This window comes from Xenopus laevis, chromosome 8L, assembly GCF_017654675.1.
Source record: "Xenopus laevis strain J_2021 chromosome 8L, Xenopus_laevis_v10.1, whole genome shotgun sequence".
NCBI lineage: Eukaryota > Metazoa > Chordata > Amphibia > Anura > Pipidae > Xenopus > Xenopus laevis.
The window spans coordinates 130,144,843-130,169,602 of record NC_054385.1 but is presented as its reverse complement, the minus strand read 5'-3'; the positions used below and the strand labels follow the sequence as shown (position 1 = coordinate 130,169,602).

The 24,760-nt window shown below is 37.6% G+C and overlaps 2 protein-coding genes across 4 annotated transcripts in view; both read left to right on the top strand.

Annotated features, from left to right (window-relative positions):
- LOC121397242 (Fc receptor-like B) overlaps positions 1-4,360 on the top strand; it is a 31,198-nt gene extending 26,838 nt beyond the window's left edge. For all 3 annotated transcript variants that reach the window (XM_041573709.1, XM_041573710.1, XM_041573708.1), the window contains one exon: positions 3,368-4,360. In XM_041573709.1, coding sequence (XP_041429643.1) covers positions 3,368-3,372 — 5 coding nt within the window. In that variant the 3' untranslated portion in view covers positions 3,373-4,360. The remainder of the gene's footprint in view (positions 1-3,367) is intronic.
- A 1,280-nt stretch (positions 4,361-5,640) lies between these two features.
- LOC100174808 overlaps positions 5,641-24,760 on the top strand; it is a 49,427-nt gene continuing 30,307 nt past the window's right edge. Inside the window, exons 1-10 of the mRNA XM_041574000.1 lie at positions 5,641-5,749; positions 10,334-10,357; positions 11,028-11,288; positions 16,371-16,631; positions 17,554-17,844; positions 18,133-18,423; positions 18,615-18,905; positions 22,384-22,506; positions 23,221-23,248; positions 23,664-23,749. Of these exons, the coding sequence (XP_041429934.1) occupies positions 5,689-5,749; positions 10,334-10,357; positions 11,028-11,288; positions 16,371-16,631; positions 17,554-17,844; positions 18,133-18,423; positions 18,615-18,905; positions 22,384-22,506; positions 23,221-23,248; positions 23,664-23,749 (1,717 nt within the window). The 5' untranslated portion in view covers positions 5,641-5,688. The remainder of the gene's footprint in view (positions 5,750-10,333; positions 10,358-11,027; positions 11,289-16,370; positions 16,632-17,553; positions 17,845-18,132; positions 18,424-18,614; positions 18,906-22,383; positions 22,507-23,220; positions 23,249-23,663; positions 23,750-24,760) is intronic.

The following is a 24,760-nucleotide window of genomic DNA, read 5'->3' as shown; positions in this document are numbered from 1 at the left end:
CAACTTTCATTATCTACTCTGTAAAAAGCAGGACAAATTATGCTGGTCATTAAATCCTATGATAGTCACAGTATTCAGGCAAAAAATCGATTCAGCTTCCCTTCTCAGCAGTAATGTGTTTCTATCCACCCACCACTAGTAGCCATCCCCTGGTCAATGCCCATAATGCATAGAGATGAAATAGTGTGTTTTTGTTCATTACATTGTAGTTCCAAAGGGGTAGTTTCTTTCCCAATTTTTATTACGTTCCTGTGTTTAAGAAATCTATCTTTTAGTTACTGTATGGTCTTCCTTACATGATACAATCCAAATGGGCAAATAATTATATATATTAGATTGGTTATTTTGGCAAGAGATCCTGTGTTTGATATCAAACCTCTGTGAGGTCCATGGGTAAGAAAATGATGTCCCCTGTTTCATACTACTACATACAGAGCAGTTATAACATTCATAATTTCCAGGTTGTGGATTAGAAAAGAAGTGTGAGGTCAAATAATGGGATTTGTTGTCAGCCATGATCAGGAAATCTCTTAAGTTCCTACCTTTTGTGAAAGCAAAAATAGGAAGATTTATACAGTTTGGACCCAGAATGGCATCTGCTCGTAAATAATGCCAATGTTTGTGCACCACATGTTTAATGAAATGACTAGCTGTGGTAAATTTGCTCATGAATCCTTTTCTATCATCATTCAATTTCTGCTTAACAGTTTCTGTGTTTACCTGAGATATTGCCTGATCAACCAACTCTTGGGTACCGTATATACTCGAGTATAAGCCAAGTTTTTTCATCATCCAAAATGTGCTGAAAAAGTCTACCTCGGCTTATACTCGAGTCAGCGGGCAGTAGCTGAGATTGCAGTCACTTTTAATCATTCCTATACCAACAGTTCGCTTGGGGAGAGACTGCAATATCACACAGCGCCCTCTGTTTGTTATATGAAAGAATAACAGTGACTGCAATATTACACCGCGCCATCTGTTGGTTATATGAAAGAATAACAGTGCGCCCTCTGTTGGTTATATGAAAGAATAACAGTGACTGCAATATCACACAGCACCCTCTGTTGGTTATATGAAGGATTAACAGTGATGGCAATATCACACAGCACCCTCTGTTGGTTATATGAAAGATTAACAGTGACTGCAATATCACACAGCGCCCTCTGTTGGTTATATGAAAGATTAACAGTGACTGCAATATCACACAGCGCCCTCTGTTTGTTATATGAAAGAATAACAGTGACTGCAATATTACACCGCGCCATCTGTTGGTTATATGAAAGAATAACAGTGCGCCCTCTGTTGGTTATATGAAAGAATAACAGTGACTGCAATATCACACAGCACCCTCTGTTGGTTATATGAAGGATTAACAGTGATGGCAATATCACACAGCACCCTCTGTTGGTTATATGAAAGATTAACAGTGACTGCAATATCACACAGCACCCTCTGCACATGGTAGTGGGACAATGCACACAGTAATCTGTTTGGCAATTCTCTGTCACCATCAACTTTGCAAAGAAGTCCGGTTGATCACTGGGGGGGTCGATTTGGCGGAATGTGCGCTGCTGGGAGACAGGGCTGTAGTTGTGTCTAGGCTTATACTTGAGTCAATACGTTTTCCCAGTTTTAGTAGGTAAAATTAGGTACCTCGGCTTATACTCGGGTCGGTTTATACTCAAGTATAAACGGTATATCCCCGCTCACAAAATCTATCTGCTATAGGTTGTAATGAAGCCTGGAGTTTGTCTGGTTCAGAAGTAATGCATTTGACCCTGGTTAATTGAGAATAGGGTAGAGCTCTAATGAGTGATGGTGGATGGAAACTGTTTGCGTGTAAAAGATTGTTACCATCAGCGGGTTTCCGGTAGATATTGGTTATCAATTTAATCTAATCTAATCATGATGTCAAGAAATTCTATGGAATTTTTTCACATTGTTAAATCTGTTTCATAGTCTCACGTTTAATACTTTATTGTTTGTAAAGCATTAGAAGGTTTATAAGCAGGCTGTTCCAACATCAAAAGAAAACATAATATTAATTTGGCTCTTTATAGGAGTGGTTCTTGGACATATTTTGCTTAAGGTCCCTTTGAGGCCTAACATTTAGCCTGGTCCTCTGTTAGATCGAATAAAGGATTAAAATCAAATCTGCAATTTCTGCAATTTCTGTCTCCAGCCCAATTATCATGACCAGTGACCACTTTGTTCTGTCACAATCAAGGACCACAGGGGAGACTCAGAGGTCATTGGTCAACATCATGTTTGAAATAGAGGTTAAACATAGCAAAGGTTAATGCAGTACAAAGTCCAACACCAGGAATCAGTTGAGGGCATGGTGTGAAGCAGTAAAGTCAGGCAGAGGCCAAGGTTCATATAAATGAATCAGAGTAGATCTCAGCAGGAGTGCCTGCAATGGGTAGGGTGCCTAGCAATAGGATGAGTTGAGGAACTGGTCCATAGGCATCAGAGCAACGGGGTCAAGGAGGCAATGCACTCAGCATATAAACACTGATACCTTTATAATACAGCAAATAAAAAATCAGTCCTGCACTGACTTAGGGGACCCATGGCTAACCACAGAATAGCAACAAAGTTATCAGGTTTTATGGAGAAAAGCCCTGATTTCCTGACCCTTTCGTGGTCTGACTTCACATGTCTACATTGGACATAATGGGTGGTAGGATCCAGGAAAAAATAAAAGATGACCCCCCCCCCACAAAACACAGCCCCTATCACATAGTGATGCCACTTCCAGATAATGAGAAGAATGACAGGTTGGGGTGGAGGAAAGTTGGCAGAGGAACCAACCCTGTGAAGGTCTCAGTTCATGGTGCTGCATAAGAAGCTGGATTATCAGATAAACATAATTTAACATAGTTATGTAGGTTGAAAAGACACACACATCCACATTCCAGTTCAACCAGTGTTTTTTGGGACTTAGAAAAAATGTAAATGTTTTTTGAAGCAAGTCCTATCTACTCTATTGCACTTTGTCTGGTGGCGAAGGCAAGTCTGGCGCAAGAGGTAACGTTCAGTAAAATGCGCAAGTTAGTAAATTAGCATAGTTATGTGCCTTTGCAGTAGCGCAACTTCGTCTGGCGTAAGGGTGCAAAGTAACGCTAGAGTAGGTCCACTTCACTAGTGAATTTACGGCAGCACCCATTAGTAAATTGGCGAAGTAATGAAATGACGTCACACTGGCGAATTTGCGCTAGCATTAGCTGCTTCGCGCTTTAGTAAATTTGCCCCCTGGATGGGATCTAATCTAGTTCCCCATTGCTTAAAGGTCTCACTGATCAGTTAAATAAGCATCTATGTCCATTTAACTATTGTATTTGCCTATGTCTTTTGTTTGGTGCAGGATGAGAAGTGTGTTTAGAAGCAAAGAGATGAATACTCGCACAATCTCCACATCTCCACAAAGAACCCTTTGGCTGTTTGGCTTCTTCCATGTCCTCCTGGGAGACTCAGGACTCATTCTACTTTCCTTTGTTTTTGTTTTAATTTCAAATTGTTTTTCTTTGAGATACTGTAATAAAATGTTTCCTTGTACTCTACAAGAATATGTAAAATAATCATATTCAGCAATTTGTTTAGGATCATTTACTTTATGTCTGAACTGTTACTCAGGGGCCTTTTTATCCAAATTCCTTTTAGTATAATTTTGCCTTTACTTGTTCTCCGTGGAGTTATTGGGAGTTGTCACTCACACAGCAAGTTTGAGGGCAGGTAAAAATGTAAACCTACAGTGCCTTCTGTCTAGGGGACCCCAAGCAAAGCACTCCATTTACCTATAGGCTTACATTTTGTGTGACCAAAGTGGGGTTTCAAAAGCCAGATTGTGACAAGTGTTGCAGCTTCAGTAAAAGGGCAAGGAAAGCAGTAGCACTATTTTGTGGTTCTTGATTCGTGCTCGATATTTTCCTTCAATAGCTGGTCAGGTATATAACAGACAACTGTGAGATCCAATTGCATGATGGCAAAGTGTCTATAAAAAATTGGAGTCATTGGTTATAGTTCACCCCAGGGGTTGTAACTTAGGCAGGGTTAGTTAGAGAGAGCAGCTCAGTGCCCCGAATTTAAGAGAAAAAGTGGAGTTAGTATCTCCCAGTCAATAGTGCCCTAAATTAGGAAAGGGACCCAGGATAATCTCTGTACTTTTGGATTGCATTCATTGGGTGTCTCTGAATCTAGCCTGGTTCATACTGTATTCTATTGGATTGATATGGTTTAATGGAGTTAAGCTTGATGGAAGTATGTTATAACTGTAATTATTGTCATCTACTATTTTACAGACTAACTTGGTATTACTATCTTTATTCTGTATTAAATAAAGTTCCTGTTAACTATTCAATTCACTATGAGAGTTCTAGTTCAACGACACTCCTCTAGGGTCACACAAATTCAGTCTATACAATTTGTGTTAAATACTTACTGCAAACATCATGCTCTAATAATTCATATTGGTCACAAATGTGCCAATAACACATTTTTTAAGAGGGAGAGGTGATGGACATAGACCACAATGGGGCCCAGTTCTATTTATCGGCCCTATGGTAAAGATGGTAAAGACAAGTTGGGCTGGTGCATGCCAATGTTCTATTTAAGAAAGCATGAGCATTAAGGAATGACCACTCATCCTTGATATTCTGAATAACAAAGCCTAAGCTTAACTGGAAGAACAGAAGGTTGGAAAGGGAAAGTGATTAAATTTCCTTGTTTAGTGCAATAAATAATAAAAATCATAGAGAGTTCTTAGTTAAAAAGTAGTTACAAAGTCATTGAAACTATAGGCAAAAATATGTCCAATAAGTCCTGCTACCAACAGCTCAGTCTTGTAATTAATTCTAAACTCTCAACTGGTTTTACCTGGGAAAATTGATGATAAATCACTTTGAAGCCAGTGATTTCACCTGTCTAACACTGGCCACACATAGGCAGATAAAAGATTCCGACTTTGGCCCTGAAGACAAAGTTGGCAGCTTATTGGCCTGTGTTTGGGGTCCACAAATTGTCCTGCCCAACTGATATCTCACGACAAGCTGAATATATATTTATCTGATTGGTTTTAAGACCCTGTTTGGTAAGGACTGGATTGGTGATGCTTCCAGATTAAACCAAGATCTGCTCCTTGTGCAACTTTGCAAGATGAGCGGATCACGTCATGTATGACCGGTTTAACAACGTAAGAAAAAACAACAAAGATGTTAGTCTGGAACACACGCATACAAATAATAGTGGAGTGCATTATATGTCACTTTTATTCCCTCCCAAGATTAATACCAAATATATTTCCAGCAATCTGGCTATGAGGAACCAAATATTATTTCTTTGGGGTGTTGTCATTAATGCAAGTAATAGAATAATATTTAAGGCTTTGCTCTACCATTAGTATTTATGTTCAATAGGAGTTCTAGGTCCAGTTTAAATAAGAAAAAGGAAACGTAAGAAAAAACTGAGGGTGATGAAATTTTGAATTACAAACACTAACAGGTAAAATAATAAACCAGAACTGTTACTGCGGGTTACTGGAAATGGCACATTAGTGCTGATGTGACACATTGCTGTAAGATAAGAGCCGGAAGTCTCAGTGTCACTCCATGTCTTCAGCAGAATTTGTTAAATACAGAAGTTCAATATGAGAAGTTAAAACAAAGTTCCTGCATCTTTTGCTTAAAAAACATGACTTGGTGTGTGATGCCTGCTGGTACCATGTCTCTTCTGGGGCTCCTGATTTTGCTCTGTAAGTAACTACTGTTATTTTTGTACTTTATTCAATAGAAGGAATGTTGACCTATTGAAAATAATCTTTATCATCTACTGAGCCCATTTACTGATTCGGCAAAAGTTCTAACATGTCTTGATATTAAAAGGGAACTATCACGACAATGAAAATTTAATATAAGCATCAGCATACTGAAATAAGAAACTTTCTAAATACAATCAATTAAATATTCTGTACTGTTTCTGAAATAATCAAGTTTATCTTCACTATTCCTCTCTCAGCATCTGTTTCTCTTCATTCTGTCTTCATGCAGGAGTTGGGTGTCACATATTCACTGACAGTTAGATCCAATATATCTTATAGGGGGGCTCCTTTTTCCTAGAAGATGTATTAGAGCTCACTCTATTAAACTCACCAGACATCATGTCTCTCTACATGCAGAATTTGTGCAAAAGGCAGTTATTTTGTTACATTTTGTTTGTCAGTTATTTGAGATATATTTGATCTAACGGTCAGTGAATATCTGAGACCCAACTGCTGCATGAAGAGATGAGGAAGCTTCTATTAAATTTTCATTTACGCCATACATTCCCTTTAATTACAACTCCTAAATCCAACAGCTCCAAGTAATGATGCACTGACTGTACTTGGATTCCAAAATGTGACCGATTTTAGTTCCTGGAATTATAATATTTACATGATTTTGAGGAGGTAACATAATACTAAAGGCGAATATTTTCTCCACATCTAGTGACCCATAGCAACTAGGGATGGGCAATATTTTTTGCCTTGTTTCGCAACAGAAATGATGCCCATAGACTTGAATGGTGTCGCGCCTTTAAAAAAAATGATATGCTTCAAAAAGATCGTTGATCGTCAAAGAATTTTTTGACGCCCATAGATTTTAATGGGAGTTTTTGCCGAAGCAAAATGGTACAAATTCACCCATCCCTAATAGCAACCAAGTAGCAGTTATCATTTACATGTCTGATGTTTGGAAGCATAAAGTTACACACATGATGATCCCATGATTTCCAACCAATGAGCCGTGTATTAATAATCAAATACGATGTGATATTGAAAGCAAATATTTCATGCCACTGGCTACTAAAAACTTTGCACCAGTTATTATAATTGCCAGATATTGCCTAACTGAGACTTCAGAAAATGTCTTCTCTATTTACAAAATAAGTTGAGAAGAAGGTAAAAGTAAGAAACTTCAGTAAATAGATAGTTATAACCAGGGGCGATCCTGGCCCCTCCGCCGCCTGAGGCAGCAGCAGTTGCTGCTGCCCCCCCTCCCCTGGAAATTCGCTCTTAAAGTACCAGGAGCAGCATTTTTGCTGCCCCTTGTACCTAGTGGGGCGCTGCCGCCTGAGGCGACAGCCTCAACTTACCTCATTGGCGAAGCACCCCTGGTTATAACCTTGGGGTAGATATGAGCAAACTTTATTTGGTATAGATTTGTGTCAAAATTTGAGCTTTCATCAGTGGTTAATATTTCCACAAATTTGCACTAAAATTTCACTATGTAATTTATTTCCATTAGAAAAATACACTTTCTTGGCACAAAAATATAAGATAATGATTAGAATTTCTCCATGTTTTTTTTTTCACTTTCGTTTGTTTCATGCAAAAAAAAAACAACCCAATATTAGAATGGGATTATTAGACTTGCACCCCACATTTTGATTTGCTAAAAAAAATCTTTATTTGGCTCAATGTTTCAAACCCGTGGGGTTCTTCGTCAGGAGCATGCATCTTCCTGATGAAGAACCCCGCGTGGGTTCAAAATGTTGAGCCAAACAAAGATTTTTTATTTTCACAAATAAAAAAAAAAAACCCTGGGAGTGTCACAATCTTCCACACTCTATATATATTTATATATCAAACTTGGTTCTCCTCAGGGGGGTTTCCAAATCTCTCTTTCTCAGCAACTACTTCATAATTTACTTGTTGTTTCCTGTTACATAGTTACATAGTTACATAGTTACATAGTTAAATTGGGTTCAAAAAAGACAAAGTCCATCAAGTTCAACCCCTCCAAATGAAAACCCAGCATCCATACACACACCCCTCTCTACTTTTAATTAAATTCTATATACCCATACCTATACTAACTATAGAGCTTAGTATCACAATAGCCTTTGTATTATGTCTGTCCAAAAAATCATCCAAGCCAATTCTTAAAGGCATTTACTGAATCAGCATCACAACATCACCCGGCAGTGCATTCCCCAACCTCACTGTCCTGACTGTGAAGAACCCCCTACGTTGCTTCAAATGAAAGTTCTTTTCTTCTAGTGTAAAGGGGAGGCCTCTGGTACGTGATTCTCTTTATGGGTAAAAAGGACCCCTGCTATTTGTCTATAATGTCCTCTAATGTACTTGTACACTGCCATTAAGTGTATAACTTGCATATATATTATTTTTGCCAAAGTGCATAACCTGCATTTATCAACATTGAACCTCATTTTCCAGTTTGCTGCCCAGTTTTCCAACTTAGACAAATCACTGTGCAAAGTGGCAGCATCCTGCATGGAACCTATAGTTCTGCACAATTTAGTATCATCTGCAAAAATAGAAACAGTACTTTCAATGGCCACCTCCAGGTCATTAATAAACAAGTTGAAAAGCAAGGGACCTAGTACAGAGCCCTGCGGTACTCCACTAACAACACTGGTCCAATTAGAAAATGTTCCATTTACCACCACTCTTTGTAGTCTATCTTTTTGCCAGTTCTCAATCCAGGTACAAATACTATGTTCCAGGCCAACATTCCTTCATTTAACCAGTAACCTTTTGTGTGGCACTGTATCAAATGCTTTAGCAAAGAGTCTAAGTAAATCACATCCACTGCCATCCCAGAATCCTGGTCTCTACTTACCTTCTCATAAAAAGAAATTAAGTTAGTCTGGCAAGATCTATTACGCATAAAACCATGCTGGCACAAACTCATAGTATTATGATTTGCTATGAAGTCCAGTATCTTATCCTTTATTAAAAGCTTTCCTACCACTGACGTCAGACTAACTGGCCCATAGTTTTGAGGCTGAGAACGGGATCCTTTTTTGAATAGAGGCACCACATTAGCAATTCGCCAGTCTCTCAGCACTATGCCAGATCTTAATGAATATAAATAAAGAGGTTTGGCAATCACAGAGCTAAGCTCGCTAAGTACCCTGGGATGAATACCATCTGGCCCAGACTTTTGTTAATCTTAAGATGTTCTAGTCTCTTTTGAATTTCTTCATGTGTGAACCATGCATCATTAGTTGTATTACTAGAATTGGGACTATTAAGAAAGAAAACTTCACTTACTGGTTCCTCATTTGTGTAGACAGATGAAAAATATAAGTTCAGAATCTGCGCTTTTGTTTTGTTTTCATCAACCAGCTGACCCCCCTCTGATAGTAAGGGTCCCACCCCTTCCTGCTTAATTTTTTTTACTATTAACATATTTAAAAAACAATTTTGGATTTTTTTTACTGCTTGCTGCAATATCCTTTTCTATAACAATTGTAGCTTGCCTTATAGCTTCTTTGCATGGTTTATTGGCCTCCTTGTACCTTATAAATGATTCAGCTGTCCCTGCTAACTTGAAAGCCTTAAAAGCACGTCTTTTCTTACCCACCTCAACACCAACACTTCTATTGAACCAAAAAGGTTTAGCTTTGCAACGACGTTCCTTGCTTACAAGTGGAATATACTGACAAGTCTATTTATTAAGCAGCATTTTAAAGACTTCCCATTTTTGTTCTGTGTTTAACCCTGTGAAAAGTATTTCCCACTTAATATGTTGCAGAGATGCCCTTATACTGTCAAAGTTTGCACATCTTAAATTTAGTGTTTTAGTTACTCCTTTATAGAATAGCTTCTGTACAGAATCTCAAAGGAGACCACGTTATGATCACTATTCCCTAAATGCCCCTCACCCACACAAATGTTAGAGATGAGTTCAGTATTATTAGTTATTACAAGGTCCAAAAGAGAGTTATTCCTAGTAGGTTCTTGTTACCTTGGCAGAGCTCCCCTCCCCAGGTGGTGACCTCACTCCCAGCGCCTGTACTAGTCATTCTTTTATTAATGTTTTACTACAGGGGGGACATATTGTTTATTTTAATACGTTTTAAAAAAAAAATCATCTGTCATGTGTCAAAAATTACATCATTTACTACCATTTATAATGGGATGTATTATTCCCTTGTGTTATGTATTTTAAGGGGATAAAGTATCATACACATTTCAGCCGCTCAGCACTGTTTATGAACTGTTTTGAAGGTGATAAATGGATAGTGTGTTATATTAATATTCAAAAGTCACTGAATATTTTCACACATTTCAGACCAAAATGCCTCCTTGTATTCCAAGCACCTAATGTGATATATTTTCTTCTGTATCTGCACTAGTAACTATCTGGGGGCTATCTATGTAACAATTGTCTATTTGTCCTCTCTTTCTCCCCTTACTAGAAACATAATCAGTTGGTGGGAGGTTCTGTGGTTACTTTATAAAATGCTGAATATCATTAAATGTTATACTGAATTGTAATACTCCAAAAAAAGCGGTGTAAAATATTGTATTTTCCTTTTCTATCCTTAGCAGTCATGACTACAGAAAATGCAGGTGATGAAATATTTTCATTATAAATATATGTTGATGTGTTTATAGATTAATTGTGCATCAGTCTGCTGACACTCACCCTATGATAACGTGATCTTCTTGCTATACATGAAACTCCAAGGTTTTCTACGAAATTGTTTACTGAGAATGATTTGTCCCATCTGTGTCCTAGAGTATATTTAACCTGTAAAGTAAATAAATAAATTATAAAAAATAAATTGGAGATGGATATGATGCACCTGGGAGAATCAGGCCCTGATGGGGGGGGGGCAGGCCACAAAGGCCCAGGCCTAGGACAGCAGAATTTTAGGGGTGGCATGCCATCTAGCCATATTCGAATCCAGACTGGGAATGGCGACATGAATGGGGAGGGCGATGGGGAAGGGGACAGGGAGGGCGACAGAGATAGGGAGAGAGACCCAGATGGGAGGGGGATGTGGACAGGGAAGGGGGAGAAATGAGCAGAGCCAGCCTAGGGGCAACTGGTTTATAAATTTGGGTCTAGGGAGAATTAATTCAACATATAATTCGATGGAAGTGGCTGTTTGTAGCAAATACTACAGTTCATCCTGTTCCATGTATAATTGTGAACTTTTTAATGTGTTCTTTATCATGTTTATTTGCTACACAATATTTTATTTTCAAATATAACCAATAATTTGTTGCATTACAGGAGCACCCGAAAGAGCCATAGTGAGCTTCTCCCCAAACTGGATCAAAGTATTCCAAAATGAATCTGTAACTATGACTTGTAATGTAGATTCCTCTGCACAAGGAGACCTGGGTTATTCCTGGTATAAAGATGGGACACTGATGAGTATAAAGCAAAATAAGTTTACAATAGTCACTGCCCAAGAGAGTGATGGTGGGAAATACCAATGTAAGACCAATAAGAATGACCTGAGTGTAGCTATTCCACTGATAGTTACTAAAGGTAAGTTGAAAGTGCAGGTTTTTTGCTTTCAGAAGGTTTTTTTTTTGTTAAATATGACTTTCTTCCTATCTAAGGTCTTATTAATGATTTTAATAGTAAAATCTGTTGCAATAATAAAATCCTTCTATTTGGCTTAATTAGACATTTCTATTAAATTACTCCATTACTGCTAATACTCCTTTCTTATACTTCTTTTATTAAATACTGATAAAAATGATTCTCCAACCTACTGTAGATCTGCTAAAGAGCAGAGTCAAAAGATAGAATTGTGCCCATTATCCCTAACTTGTATGTCTGAATGGTGCTACAATTAGGGTTCGGGTAACCAATACAGTTCTGAATAATACAGTCGGCAATGTCTTTGTAGGAAAAGCTTCAGGTCTTTGACCTCCAAAAATGGCCCTTTTTGTTTCAGAAAAAAAGAGCTTTCAGTAACTTATCTGTCAGTTAATGGAATTGTATAGAAGTAACAGATTTCGTTTGGTATTTTGATATAACTTTAATTCTCATTTGGATATTATTTCTATCTCTGATGTAGACCTTTCTAATGCTTTATACATGGAATGTATAATGTGCTGTGTAAAATCCAAATTGCTTCTTTCAACTGCTATTACTATACTTTACTTCCAGTTCTCTGCTTCCACTTGGTCCATCTTGATTCTATCCCATCTGTTCTATCTGGTTCCTCTCTCCTTCTTACTTCTTTCCCCTAACGGTGGTTAAGATATATATGTATAAGTATTCCAGTTTCTTATGCGTCTTCTCCTTCAGCAGAGTCGTGTCTACCAAAAAGAACTGCACAGGAAAGAAAGAAATGGGGAACAACTCTGGGTGGGGAGGGTAGAAATTAATATAGGGAAGAGAAGGCACAAACATGTGTAGTTCTAGAGAAGAGTTACAGAAAGGAATATGACTGGGAAAAGAGAATATAGATCATAGAAGAAGACATTGTTCTCTTGGTTAAAAGTTTCTAGATGGGCCATAATTGTCATTCCCAGGAAGATTCATATTATAATAAAATTTGATTCTAGATTGTTTTTTGTTTCCAGTTTCACATTGTGACAAAATTCTTTGTAAATACATCATCCCAGTCTTTATATAATTGCCAGGCTGAGATCGTAATCCCTTTTTAAATATAGGAATAACATCAGCTTTTCTCCTAACCATAGGCACCATACCAGATGAAAGTGAATCTGAGAAAAGGGGCTGGTCTAAAACTGAATTAAGCTCTCTTAGAACCCGGGGGTGTATGCCATCAGGCCCTGGAGTCTTGTTTACATTAATTTTTATTAAAGCTTTATGAATCATATCCTGAGTCAGTCACTGACTAGATTGAGCTGAGCCATTAGTGCAGCTATAAAGTGAGCCTGGGAACACAGACACCTCTATGGTATACACTGGTACCATTATTTAATGGAGCAACACTCTCAACCTGCATCTTTTTACTATTAATATATTTAAAAAAAACTTTTTATGGTTAGTTTTCGCCTCCACCACAATTAACTCTTCATTTCCTTTCTTTGCCTTCCAGATTTCTGATTTACAACATTTATTACAGTGTTTATATATTAAATGAATCTTCTGTCCTAACAGATTTGCCTCTCTCTTCTTTCCTATTAACTTCTTTACTTCTGTATTAAGCCACATAGGATTCTTAGAGCTTCTACATTTACTTCTTAAGGGAATAAATTGAGAACAGTAATGATTTAATATAATTTTAAATGACAACCATTTCTGTTCTGTGTTTTTAGCTGAAAACCTAATGCCCCAATCAATACTCTGTAGGGCAGCCCTCAAGGCACTAAAATTAGCTTTTCTGAAATTCATGGTTTTTGTTGCCCCAGTATATTTTTTGCACCAGACATTAAATGATAAAACATTATGGTCACTATTACCCAGGGGTTCAATGACTTGCATATTTGCTATAAATTCTGGCTCATTAGAGATCACTAGATCCAGAATAGCATTTTTTCTGGTTGGCTCCTCAACAACCTGTATCATAAAATTGTCATGTAACAGTTTATAAACTTGTTTCCATTAACTGATCTAGCAGTACTGTTGCTCCAGTAAATATCTGGGTAATTAAAATCCCCCATTATCATTACTTTACCCAAACTAGTAGCCTTTTCTATTTGTATCAGGAGCTTCGCCTCCTCCTTGTCACTTACATTAGGCCTACAATTAATTTGCTGGACTCTTTACAATTGGTGAAGAACTCCACCCATAATACTTCTGTCCCCTCATTTTCTAATATAACCTCCTCCTTTATATTAACTTTTAAATCCTGCCTAAAAACAGACATACCCCTCCTCCTTTTCTATTGCCTCTGTCCCTCCGAAACAAAGTATAGCCACTGATATTTACTGTCCAGTCATGTGACTCATTCAGCCATGTTCCGGCCACACCAATCACATCATATTTTCCCTCCAGCAGCTCCAGCTCTCCCATTTTACCAGTCAGACTCATTGCATTTGTAAACATACATTTAATTCTGGTACCATATTGAACATTTGACATGTGGTCCTCCCTACCCTTAACAGTACCCCCAGCCAAATCTCCTCCCCCATTTTCCCTTTCTTTGCCCACTAGCTCATCTAACCTGTCTACCACTGAATCTTTTACTGAACCCTCCCCACACCTAGTTTAAAATCTCCTCCAAACCTCTAGCCAACTTCTCTCCCAAAACAGCAGTGTCATTCTGTGGCCACTAAAGTTCTGTCTAGCATAAAAAAGGGCATTAACTCAAGGGATGAAAACATAATTATGTCTCTTTATAGGTCCCTGGTGAGGCCTCATCTGGAATATGGGGGCAGTTTTGGACTCCAGTCCTTAAGAGGGATATAAATGAGCTGGAGAGAGTGCAGAGACTAAGTGCAACTAAATTGGTTAGAGGGAGGAAAGAGTTAAATTATGAGGGTAGACTGTTAAGGTTGGGGTTGTTTTCTCTGGAAAAAAGGCGCTTGCGAGGGGACATGATTAGACTTTACAAGTACATTAGAGGACATTAAAGACAAATAGCAGGGGACCTTTTTACCCATAAAGAGAATCACTGCACCAAAGGCCTCCCCTTCAGACTAGAAGAAAATAACTTTCATATGAAACAGAGGTTGGGGTTCATCACAGTGAGGACAGTGAGGTTGGGGAATGCACTGCCGGGTGATGTTGTGATGCTGATTCAGTTAATGGCGAAGGGGTAAATTTATCAAAGAGTGAAGTTCCGCCACTAGAGTGAAATTCCGCAGCTCTCTATTCATTTCTATGGGATTTTGAAAGGCGTATTTATCAATGGGTGAAAGTGAAATTTCCCCCTTTGATAAATACGCCTTTAAAAACCCCATAGAAATGAATGGGAAGTGGTGTAATTTCACTCTACTGGCGGAACTTCACTATTAACTTCACTCTTTGATAAATGTACCCCTATAAGAGGGACTTGGATGATTTCTTGGACAGACATAATATCAAAGGCTATTGTGATACTAAACTCTATAGTTATTATAGATATGGGTATATAGAATGTGTTTAAAAAGTATGGAGGGGTGTGTGTATGAATGTTGGGTTTTCATTTGGAGGGGTTGAACTTGATGGACTTTGTCTTTTTTCAACCTGATTTAATGATAACTATGTAACAACTCACCCGCGGACTCACTCAGGTGGGCAGCCTCACACAAGGCTGGAACAGGCATCCAGAGCGATGAAATCCTTCAGCCAAGCCAGCTTTGAATTTTCAAGGTACAGCTCCCAACACTATCCTCAGTGTGAGCACAGCAAACCCCCTTTACTCCTCATGACACAGCTCCTAGCACTCTCCATAGTGTGAGCACACAAAATGTCCTCCTATGCATTGGCGCTCAAAACCCTCCTGGTCAAGCTCACAGGTTTAGGACTCCCATACCCCAGCCCTTCTAGAGCTCCACTAATCTCTACCCCTACATCTTTGCAGGCGTTTCTGTTTTCCTTGCACCCCCAACTAACTCCTGTGCCTGAATGCATGGCTCTATATGAAGCACTTGTGCAGCAGTGGCACATTCTGGTCATCTCAACACACTGCACATGAACAAGGGCTCCTTCCCCCTCTCTTCACTCTAGGTGCAACCCATAGCTGGCCAGGCAGGGGATTTCCCACCATGTGGTACTTGTATTAAGGAACAGAGGGGAATTAACCCTATGGATCCCTACATGAGTGATACAGCCAAGTCTTCACTGACTTCTAACATTCTTATAATTTACAGTAGGGGGTACATTATAAGGGTCATTGGGGGCACAAGTGCAGGAGTGCAAAGGGACACATGAATGTGCCTATTGGTGCTCATTTACAGAGCATTGTGCCCTGGGCTGAATGATGTGCAAGGTAAGGGGCAGGTAGTGAGTGGGAGGGTAGAACACCTATTTTCCTCCAACCAGTCACTAATACACCACTGACCAACATAGTCAGTGCTGTAAAATTTCTAAAAGAGAAGGAAGCGCACATAGGGCAATACTGTTTTGTGTTGTCTGTTAAGGGCAATCTAGCTACAATAATGTGTTCAGAAAAAAGTTAATCGGATCCACCCAAGGTGCACACATGAATCAGGCTTCCCTTTTGGGCATGTACTTACAAACAGTCAATGTTCAGCTTGCATGCCATATTTGTTTAGTGTTCCGCAGTTCATTTATTAAAACAGTTCAGCATCAAAAGCACATCACATTCCAAGGCAAAGGTCAACACTTATCAGAAGGATCTGCTGTTTGGAGATATGGTGGTGTTCAGGGAGTAGCAATTGGTGCCACATTGTCTTTTCCTACGCGTTTCACAGACTCTCCAGCTTCCTTAGGGAGGGTCAATAGTCAGTGCAGTAATATGCAACATAGAGACCTAGAGACCTGCAGCAACTTGTACAATGCTACTTGCACTGTGTGGTGCTTTCTTAATTAGACCTTATATCTCATTATAATTAAATGTTTCTGGTAAAAGTATGTGCTGTTTAATATACATTTTAAAGGGGGTAGAAGCTTTACAGCCTTTATTACAGTACCCCATGTTTGCTATTGGGTTTTGGTAATAGTCAGTGTTTGATGAACAATTATGTTTATTTTTATTTACAGATTACATTGCCCTAAAGGTTCCCATTTTTGTGTTTGAAGGGGACGATTTATATTTTAACTGTGCCGGGTATCCTGGGTATGAGGTTGGAGATGCTGAACTGTACAAAGGAGATCAGTCTATAAGTTCCTCGCACTCTGGAAATTTCCACATTGGAAGAGTAACCATGGCAATGAATGGCACTTACAGATGCTATAGATCAGTGAAACACAATGGCTTTTATAATCGAGAGAGCAGTTTGTCCATGATAATTCCTGTAAACGGTAAAAGGTTATTATACTAGCAATTTCTTGTGGGGATTTGATTTAAAAATAATTACATTTTACATCTATAGTTTTTTTCCACAAGGCAACATTCTTCTCTTGTGATTCAGCTCTGTCTATTTACTAAAGAACCCCTTGCAAAATCCACTTTAAACAAGTTTAATAACCCAACATTCTTCTGCAACCTGACCATGTCCACAACAAATCCAGGCAGATTGGACCCAATGTCCCTTTCCTTGCTCATGCCTGCCGTAGAGGTATCCACCTATTGCTCAAGCCCTTTCTCCAGGCATCAAGCCCAGGGTTCTTGTATTGTTCTGTATCCAAGCACATTTTTATAATCCTGACAGGTCAGAAGAAAGAACATGTCAGAGAACACCCATGCTATACTTCAATGTGACTATGATTTACAAAGAGAAGCAACATTTTGGGCTCATATTGGTCTTTGCCATTGATGATGGGCCCAGTGCATCATGGGTACAAAACTAACAAATTACAAGATGTTTGCACTTTGCACCATGTCTGAAATTAGTAAATACAAGTTAGGCCTCATTTGTGAAGCCAAGCACAGTGAGCCAAGTGCAAAAAAGGTCATTTATTTTTTTAACTTTGCTGCAATCACCTGTGGCATGGCTCTTGGAACTAGCACTTATTGCTTTAGTTAGTGAAGGATTCAAGAGAAGCAGAAGGTGGGAGGTACATATGTTTAACATTAATTATCCTCCTTTTTGAAGGATATTAAAAATCCTGGCTTTCTTTACTCTAGCACAGGCAGTAAGGACAGGGCTGAGCTGCTCCTCCTGATGATCTGGTGCTCCATTCAAAGAACAACAACCCCAGGGACACAAATGTTAATGAGCCTTAAATCAATTACCATCATTAGCCATGGATTTTTATTTAAATTGCCTCTTTCCTTTTCTAGAGCTCTTCCCAAAGCCAAAAATATCCATTAATTCAGATAGCACGAGTGAGATTAATGAAGGGGATCCACTTATGATAAAGTGTGACACCAAGCTCAACCCTCACAGAGCGACTACAGAGCTACAGTTTGTTTTCTACAGAAATGGGCACAATGTGCAGGGATTCAGTTTATCCAACCAATATGGAGTCCCCTCAGCTCAGCTGGAACATTCTGGGAATTATACCTGTGAAATAAAAGCTCAATCTGGGAGTGTGAAGAAGAAGAGTGATCCAAAAAGTATCCAGATAAAGGGTAAGTAAAGTTTTCAACTGCCAAATATCTGGGTATTCTTTCTTTGGGAAAAACGTCCCTAACTCTTTTCCTTTATTATTAACTTAAAGGGTAGAATGTTGTTGCTTTTAATTATTCAAGTATTGTTTGGCAGATATCTATGTTTGGAATATAATGATCTTTAATTTTGTTTTTTCATTTTATCCGTTCAGCACAGAAGCTTTCTGGTGTGGGTGTGTGAGTCTTGAGCCAACAGGAGAACAGGTTATTGCAGATTATTTTATTTAAATTGTCTCTTTCTTTTTCTAGAGCTCTTCCAAAAGCCAAAAATATCCATTAATTCAGATAGCACGAGTCAGATTATTGAAGGGGATCCACTTATGATAAAGTGTGACACAAAGCTCAACCCACACAGAGAGACTACAGAGCTACAGTTTGCTTTCTACAGAAATGGGCACAATGTGCAGGGATTCAGTTTATCCAAACAATATGGAGTCCCTTCAGCTCAGCTGAAGCATTCTGGGAAATATACTTGTGAAATAAAAGCTCAATCTGGGAGTGTGAAGAAGGAGAGTGACCCAAAAAGTATCCAGATAAAGGGTAAGTAAAGTGTTGAACTGCCAAATATCTGAGTATTCTTCCTATGGGAAAAATATCCCTAACTCTTTTTCTTTATTATCAGCTTATATGGTAGAATGTTCTTGCTTTTAATTATTCAAGTATTATTTGGCAGATATCCATGTTTGGAATATAATGATCTTTAATTCTGTTTTTTCATTTTATCTGTTCAGCACAGAAGCTTTCTGGTGTGAGTGTGAGTCTTGAGCCAACAGGAGAGCAGGTTATTGCTGGGGAGAAGTTGGAGATTCTCTGCTCAGTGGAAAAGGGAATGGGATTATTGAGTTATTCCTGGTGTAAACAATACAATCTCAGCTGTGACACCAAAGAGGCTACAGTTTTGGAGCAACGGTTTGTGGTAGAAAGTGTTTCTGAAGATTATGGAGGAGAATATCAGTGCACCGTTACCAGAGCTGATACTCAGGATTCCATCCAAAGTGCCAACATCTCCATCTCTGTCCAAGGTAAAAATCTAGTCCATCAAGTTCCTCCTTTTTGCTACATATTGTATTACTTCCTTGATCAGTTACTTCAGTTAGTTCACTTACTGATTTCATCCTTGGTAGAAAGGTTGTCAACCCATTTTGAACCCGTGTATCATTCATTTCCACTTTTTGAAGAAACATAATATACCAGGGGTAAATAAATCCTATGGGGATAGTGAATCTCCTTTCTTTCTCATCCATAAATCACTCATTCAGATTTCCTTGTGGTAATTCCATAGCTGGACTTTCCTTATAATAAAGAAAACCTTCTGGTGCTGATAAAAAACATATTCTCCTCCACCAATTCAATCCGAATCCTTATACCTTTTGGTAGGGAATTCCATTACCTGACTTACAATAAAGAAAACCTTTATCTACTATTGTGGAATTTCATTTCCTACCTACAAATGAATCACTTAAAGAAAGCTTTATTTTCATGCCATCTTCATGTTGATGTTTTCTAGATGCCAAGTATTATCTTTTTGTAAAGAAGTAATATAAATCTTGATTACTGCTACTGACCTTTTAGTTCCTCATGACAAATTCCACTTCTCCCCAGTAATGTAATTTAATTTCCTGACCAGCATTTGTGAATGGTACTTGGCTGTCTGCTCCACTGGGTATGGCAAATACACTTTTTATTTCTAGTGAAAGGTATATTATTCTTATTAATTAATATCTAACCAGCTAGGCAAAGATGAGAAAGGGCGTAGATTGTGGAAGAAGCAGGTTCTAATTAGTTATGCTGAAAAAGACATATCCAAGCATCTGGCATGGGTTAGTATATCCCTAAGGATTTCCTGAGTTTCATATGTCTTGGGCAATGATCATTCCTACTTTTCCACCAATTATAACAAGACAGAAGAAGGACATAATCCTGTAAGGACTATTGAGACCATTTTGGATATTGTAAAAGCACTTTATTAATCCAGGAGTAAGCAAATCACTCACTAATTTGCCATTGAAATGGTCTTATATGGCATTTAGATTTTCTAAAGTCACATTGCACTTGGACAGTGACTACCACATCAGTTAGAGACCTGAAATTGACTAGGCAGGCAGAATTAAACCCATCTCATCTACAACATCAATTTTTATCTTGTACCCAAGCCAATCTGAAACAGCTTCAGCAGCAACTCAACAGTCTTCCCTATGGATGCTTTAAAACTTTATCAAGTGACATTATCATAAGCCCAAAATGAAGTAAATTATTGGATTCACTCCAATTTGCTTACCACCCAAATCAGTCCAGTGACAATGCTATTTCTACAGCCTTCCATCATTCATGGTGACATCTGGATAGCAAGGGGACGATTTATGTTCAAAGTTCAAAAAATGTTTATTTCTCCAAATCGTGATTTTTAATTCAAATGAACACCTATTTATTTTTATATATATATTTTTATAAATACTTAATCCATGATTTTCTCATTATTTATCAAGTGTAAAACTTATAAAATCTACAAATACAATAATAAGGCAAGTAAAAGCTGTCAAGTTCATGTAGAAGTCAATGGAAGTTCCCTTTCTTTTCCTGCAAAGATCAGTCTTTTGTTCATGGTTTTAGAGATTTTCTGAGATCATTGTCATACAAATTTTTCATTCATACAGAAAAATTAGTGTTTTGCGGATTTTACTTTTTGTACTTGGATCTTTTAATAACTTTCATGGCATTCATTGTTTTAGATGTATAGAATTTAATTGTGGTTTACAAAACCCTGAAAACCACTAAAATGTGACCCCAAGCTTGAGCTTGAGAGAAATTAAAAAAATACATGAATTTTTAGAGAAAAAAATTAAGATTGTGTAAAAAATAGAAATCCGAATGTTAGTAAGTTGGTCACAAAAATTTAAACTTGGTTTAAATATATCATTGTGCAAGTGAATTTTGACAGCCACAGTCAGTTAAGATGGGCAATAAAAACTTTCAATACAATCAAACTCTGGCTCATACCTGGTTTCCTCAGTTCTTTTCCAACCATGTTATTCAATTTGCAGATGACATGATAGTAAAAGGACCGATTAGTGAGAAAAATAAATCTGCATATAGAGAGGAGGTTAGACAGCTGGCAACCTGGTGTGCTGAACATAATATGTCTCTTAAAGATGATAAAATGGATGAGATGATTGTTGATTTCAGGAAGTCCCATCCAGTTGAAAGGGCTCTCCATATAAATGGTTCTGTTGTTGAGAGCATCAGTAATATTAAATTCCTTGCAATTAATATCTCAGACTATGTCACTTGGAACCTGCTTGGAATTCCTCCTCACTTATCAGCAAAGTGCAAAAACGTCTGTATTTTTTGCAGAGGCTGAGGAAGGACAGTCCTCCCCATATTCTTGTTACATTCTATAGAAGGGTTACAAAGAATTTTGTTAGAGATGTTGCAAATAATTGCGAGAACAGCTGGAGAGATTATTGGGTTTTTAATATACATTTCCAATATTGTGGATGATTAGTGATGGGCGATTCTGACCCGCTTCGCTGAATGCATTGAATTCTATGGCCAAGAAATTTTTTGACGCGCACCAATTTTTTCACCCATTGGAGTCTATGGGCATCTTTTTTGCAGTGAAACCAGGCAGAATATTTCACTCATCACTGTGGATGATCCATCATATCCTTCTCATAAGTCTTTTTTTCTATTGACATTTATATATTGTCATTTTTAGTAGGTCCTGAAAATTTCGAGTTGACAATAAAACATGATGACAAAAGGTCTTAATGTCTTTATTATATTGATAAATGGTGAGAGCAGTGGATATCATGTCTTTGTATGAAGCCACTGTCTGGTTGCTAGAGTAAGAGGGCTATTTATGAAGCCTGGATTTATTCTGGTTTTTTAGAGGGGAAAATTGAATTTTCAGAGGAATAAATTAACTTGAATTTTTCAAGATTTATAAACCCCAAAGCTGATGACAATCCGATTCTAAAAAATACTTAATCTATAAACTTTTTAAGTCATGTAGAAGTCAATGGCAGATGTCCCTTTTACAATTTGATCTGAGTTGGGTTTTGTACAAAAATCAGAAAAATTCAGGGTTCTCGGCCAACAACAACAATCAAAGATTTCAATTTTCACTTGATTTTGTCAAGGCTTTTCTCAACTTTTTTCAACTTTTTCAAGCTGATTATTTGATAAAAGAGCTAAATTCATGGATAGAAGTTAGGGCAACTTTGTTTTAATTAAAAAATGTGATACATTTGAGCTTAAGTGAGCTTAAGTGAACTTAAGTGAGACCAGTAGAAGTTCAAGACATGGAGAACAAAAAGTTAAATAATTAATGCAAATAATTAACCAGCTGCAACCTGCCTCAGAATACCTTGTCATCTTTTTCATCATCCTAAAATTTAATTCAGAAGCGAATTGGCCAATCAGGGAAGAATATATTGGAAATGTTTGGGAAACCTGAATTAATTAAATGACACTAACCATGTTTATTCTTTCTCCCTAAAGAGAAGAGCTATGCAGTGTTGGGAATAGTAAGCACAGTGTCTTTCCTGGTTCTACTTTTTGTTACTGCCATTGTTGCCTTCAAATACAGGAGCAACATCTGTTGCCATTCCACAAAAAGCTCAGGTAACACAACACTGTTCTAGCTGTCAACTGTAGTACTGTTCAGTTGGAAGCCTCCCTGTGAGACACATGTGGCCCTCCAAAGATTTTTTTATTTGCCCTTACAGCATAAACAATGATACAATTTACATCTATGAAAATCGTTGCAGTAAAGTAATGTTATTAATATGTCATAACATTGACCAAGAACTGACTTATTGTATTACAAATCCATCTTTACATTGGTTCTGTTGGTTCTATAAATATTTCCATAGTTGTATTATATGTCTTGTCCTACAGTCTCCATCTTCTCCTACTGTCTTCACCTTGTTCTACATATCCATCTTGCCCTACTGTCTTCATCTTGTCTCACTGTCTTCTTGTCCTATGCCTCCATCTTCTCCTACAGTACATCTCCATCTTGTCCTACTGTCTCCATTTGTCCTACTGTCTTCTTGTCCTATGCCTACATCTTCTCCTATCCCTCTTCTTTTCCTACATCTCCATCTTGTCCTGCTATCTCTATCATGCCCTACTGTCAAAATCTTGTTCTACATCTCCATCTTGTCCTACTGTGCATCTCCATCTTGTCCTACAGTTTCCATCTGGTTATTTTCTTTCCATCATTGTCTCGATCTTGCACTTCAGTTATCATTCTGACCTACCTTCTTTCCTGTCTATAACTGTTGACAAAAAAAAAAAAAAAGGACTTATAATGCTGTTGTCATATGTTTTCAGGTGGCTCTGTAACTAAAGACCAGTGCGGGTGAGTTATTGCAGACACATTTAAGTACTAATAAATAAAATAATATCAAAACTGACATGTAATACTATGGAATTTTTAAAATCATTCTTATTAATGAATGAAAGCTAAAGTTAAAGAGTTTACTATTTGATAAATAAACTTCTAAAAACCCTGTAGGACTGAAAACAGTGTGTGTGAGGTTTTTTTGTGGTGAACGCTAATCACACATTTTGATTAATCTGCTCTTTGATCTTCCTTTTTCTTATATTTCCATTGCTAATTAAGACCCAAGCTTATTAATTTTCCTTTTTAATGTACAAATCCCTGCCTGGTTACTAGGATCAGTGAAACTGTAGTAGCCATATAGCAGTTTAAATTCCAGTTTATACCTCTACTGTCTAAATCATATTCAGAATTGTTGTTCCTGATTTAATAGGACTGGACCAAGACAACAAGCTGATGACCATTACACAACACTTGAACATATGAAACCCAGTGCAGAACAGCCAGTGTATGACTATAGTGAGTTTATTCTAAACTATATTTAAACAACTACTTTTGGCAGGATACAAAGGTTTTATATTTATCTAACAACAATTGTGTATTCTACTGTCATCTTAGCAAAGAAAGTTTGACATTGGCCCTAAAAAGGTAGCTGCAACTTTTGCCTATTTATAGTACAGGTATGGGACCTATTGTACAGAACCCTCAGGACCTGGGGCTTTCCAGATCCATAATTTGGATCTTCATACCTTAAATCTACTATAAAACCATGGAAATATGAAATAAACCCAAAAGGCTGGTTTTGCTTCCAATAAGGATTAATTATATCTAAGATTGGATCAAGTACAAGCTAAAATATTTGGATTATTTGGATAAAATGGAGTCTATGGGGGATGGCATTTCTGTAATTTGGAATTTTTTGGATAATGGGTTTTCAGATAACAGATCCCGTACCTGTACTTATTATACTGTGTTTTTATTTCTATTTCCTTCCTTTGTATGCAACAACAGTTCTCCCTTCCTTTATGGAAGGGATTTTATGAATACTGATAGGGTTAGAGCCACTGTCCAGCAAGATTTGAATGGCTCATTAAATGAACTGTAACACCAAAAAATGAAGTGTTTAATAATTAAAATATAATAGACAAAAGCCATGAATATCTTGTAAATTATATCCTTATAAATGGTGGGTTCTGATGTCATCAGTTATACATTGTGAGTTCTGATGTCATGTCTGTCACATGACTCATTGAAATGTGTGTTTTATAATAAATAAAGTACCCCCAGTTGTAAAATATGAGGATATTAGAAGTTACGTCGGAGTTGCATGACCTGTATAAAAACACAAGGCCTACGGCCTTGTGTTTTTATATGGTCATGAAACTCCTCTGTAACTTATAATATCCTTTTATTTTTAAGAGGGGATACTTTATTCACTATATAATGTACTGTCACCTTCCATTGGTAAAACTAATCTGTTTATGTCATAAACATTATAATTGTGTACATAATGTCATCAAACTGTTGTGT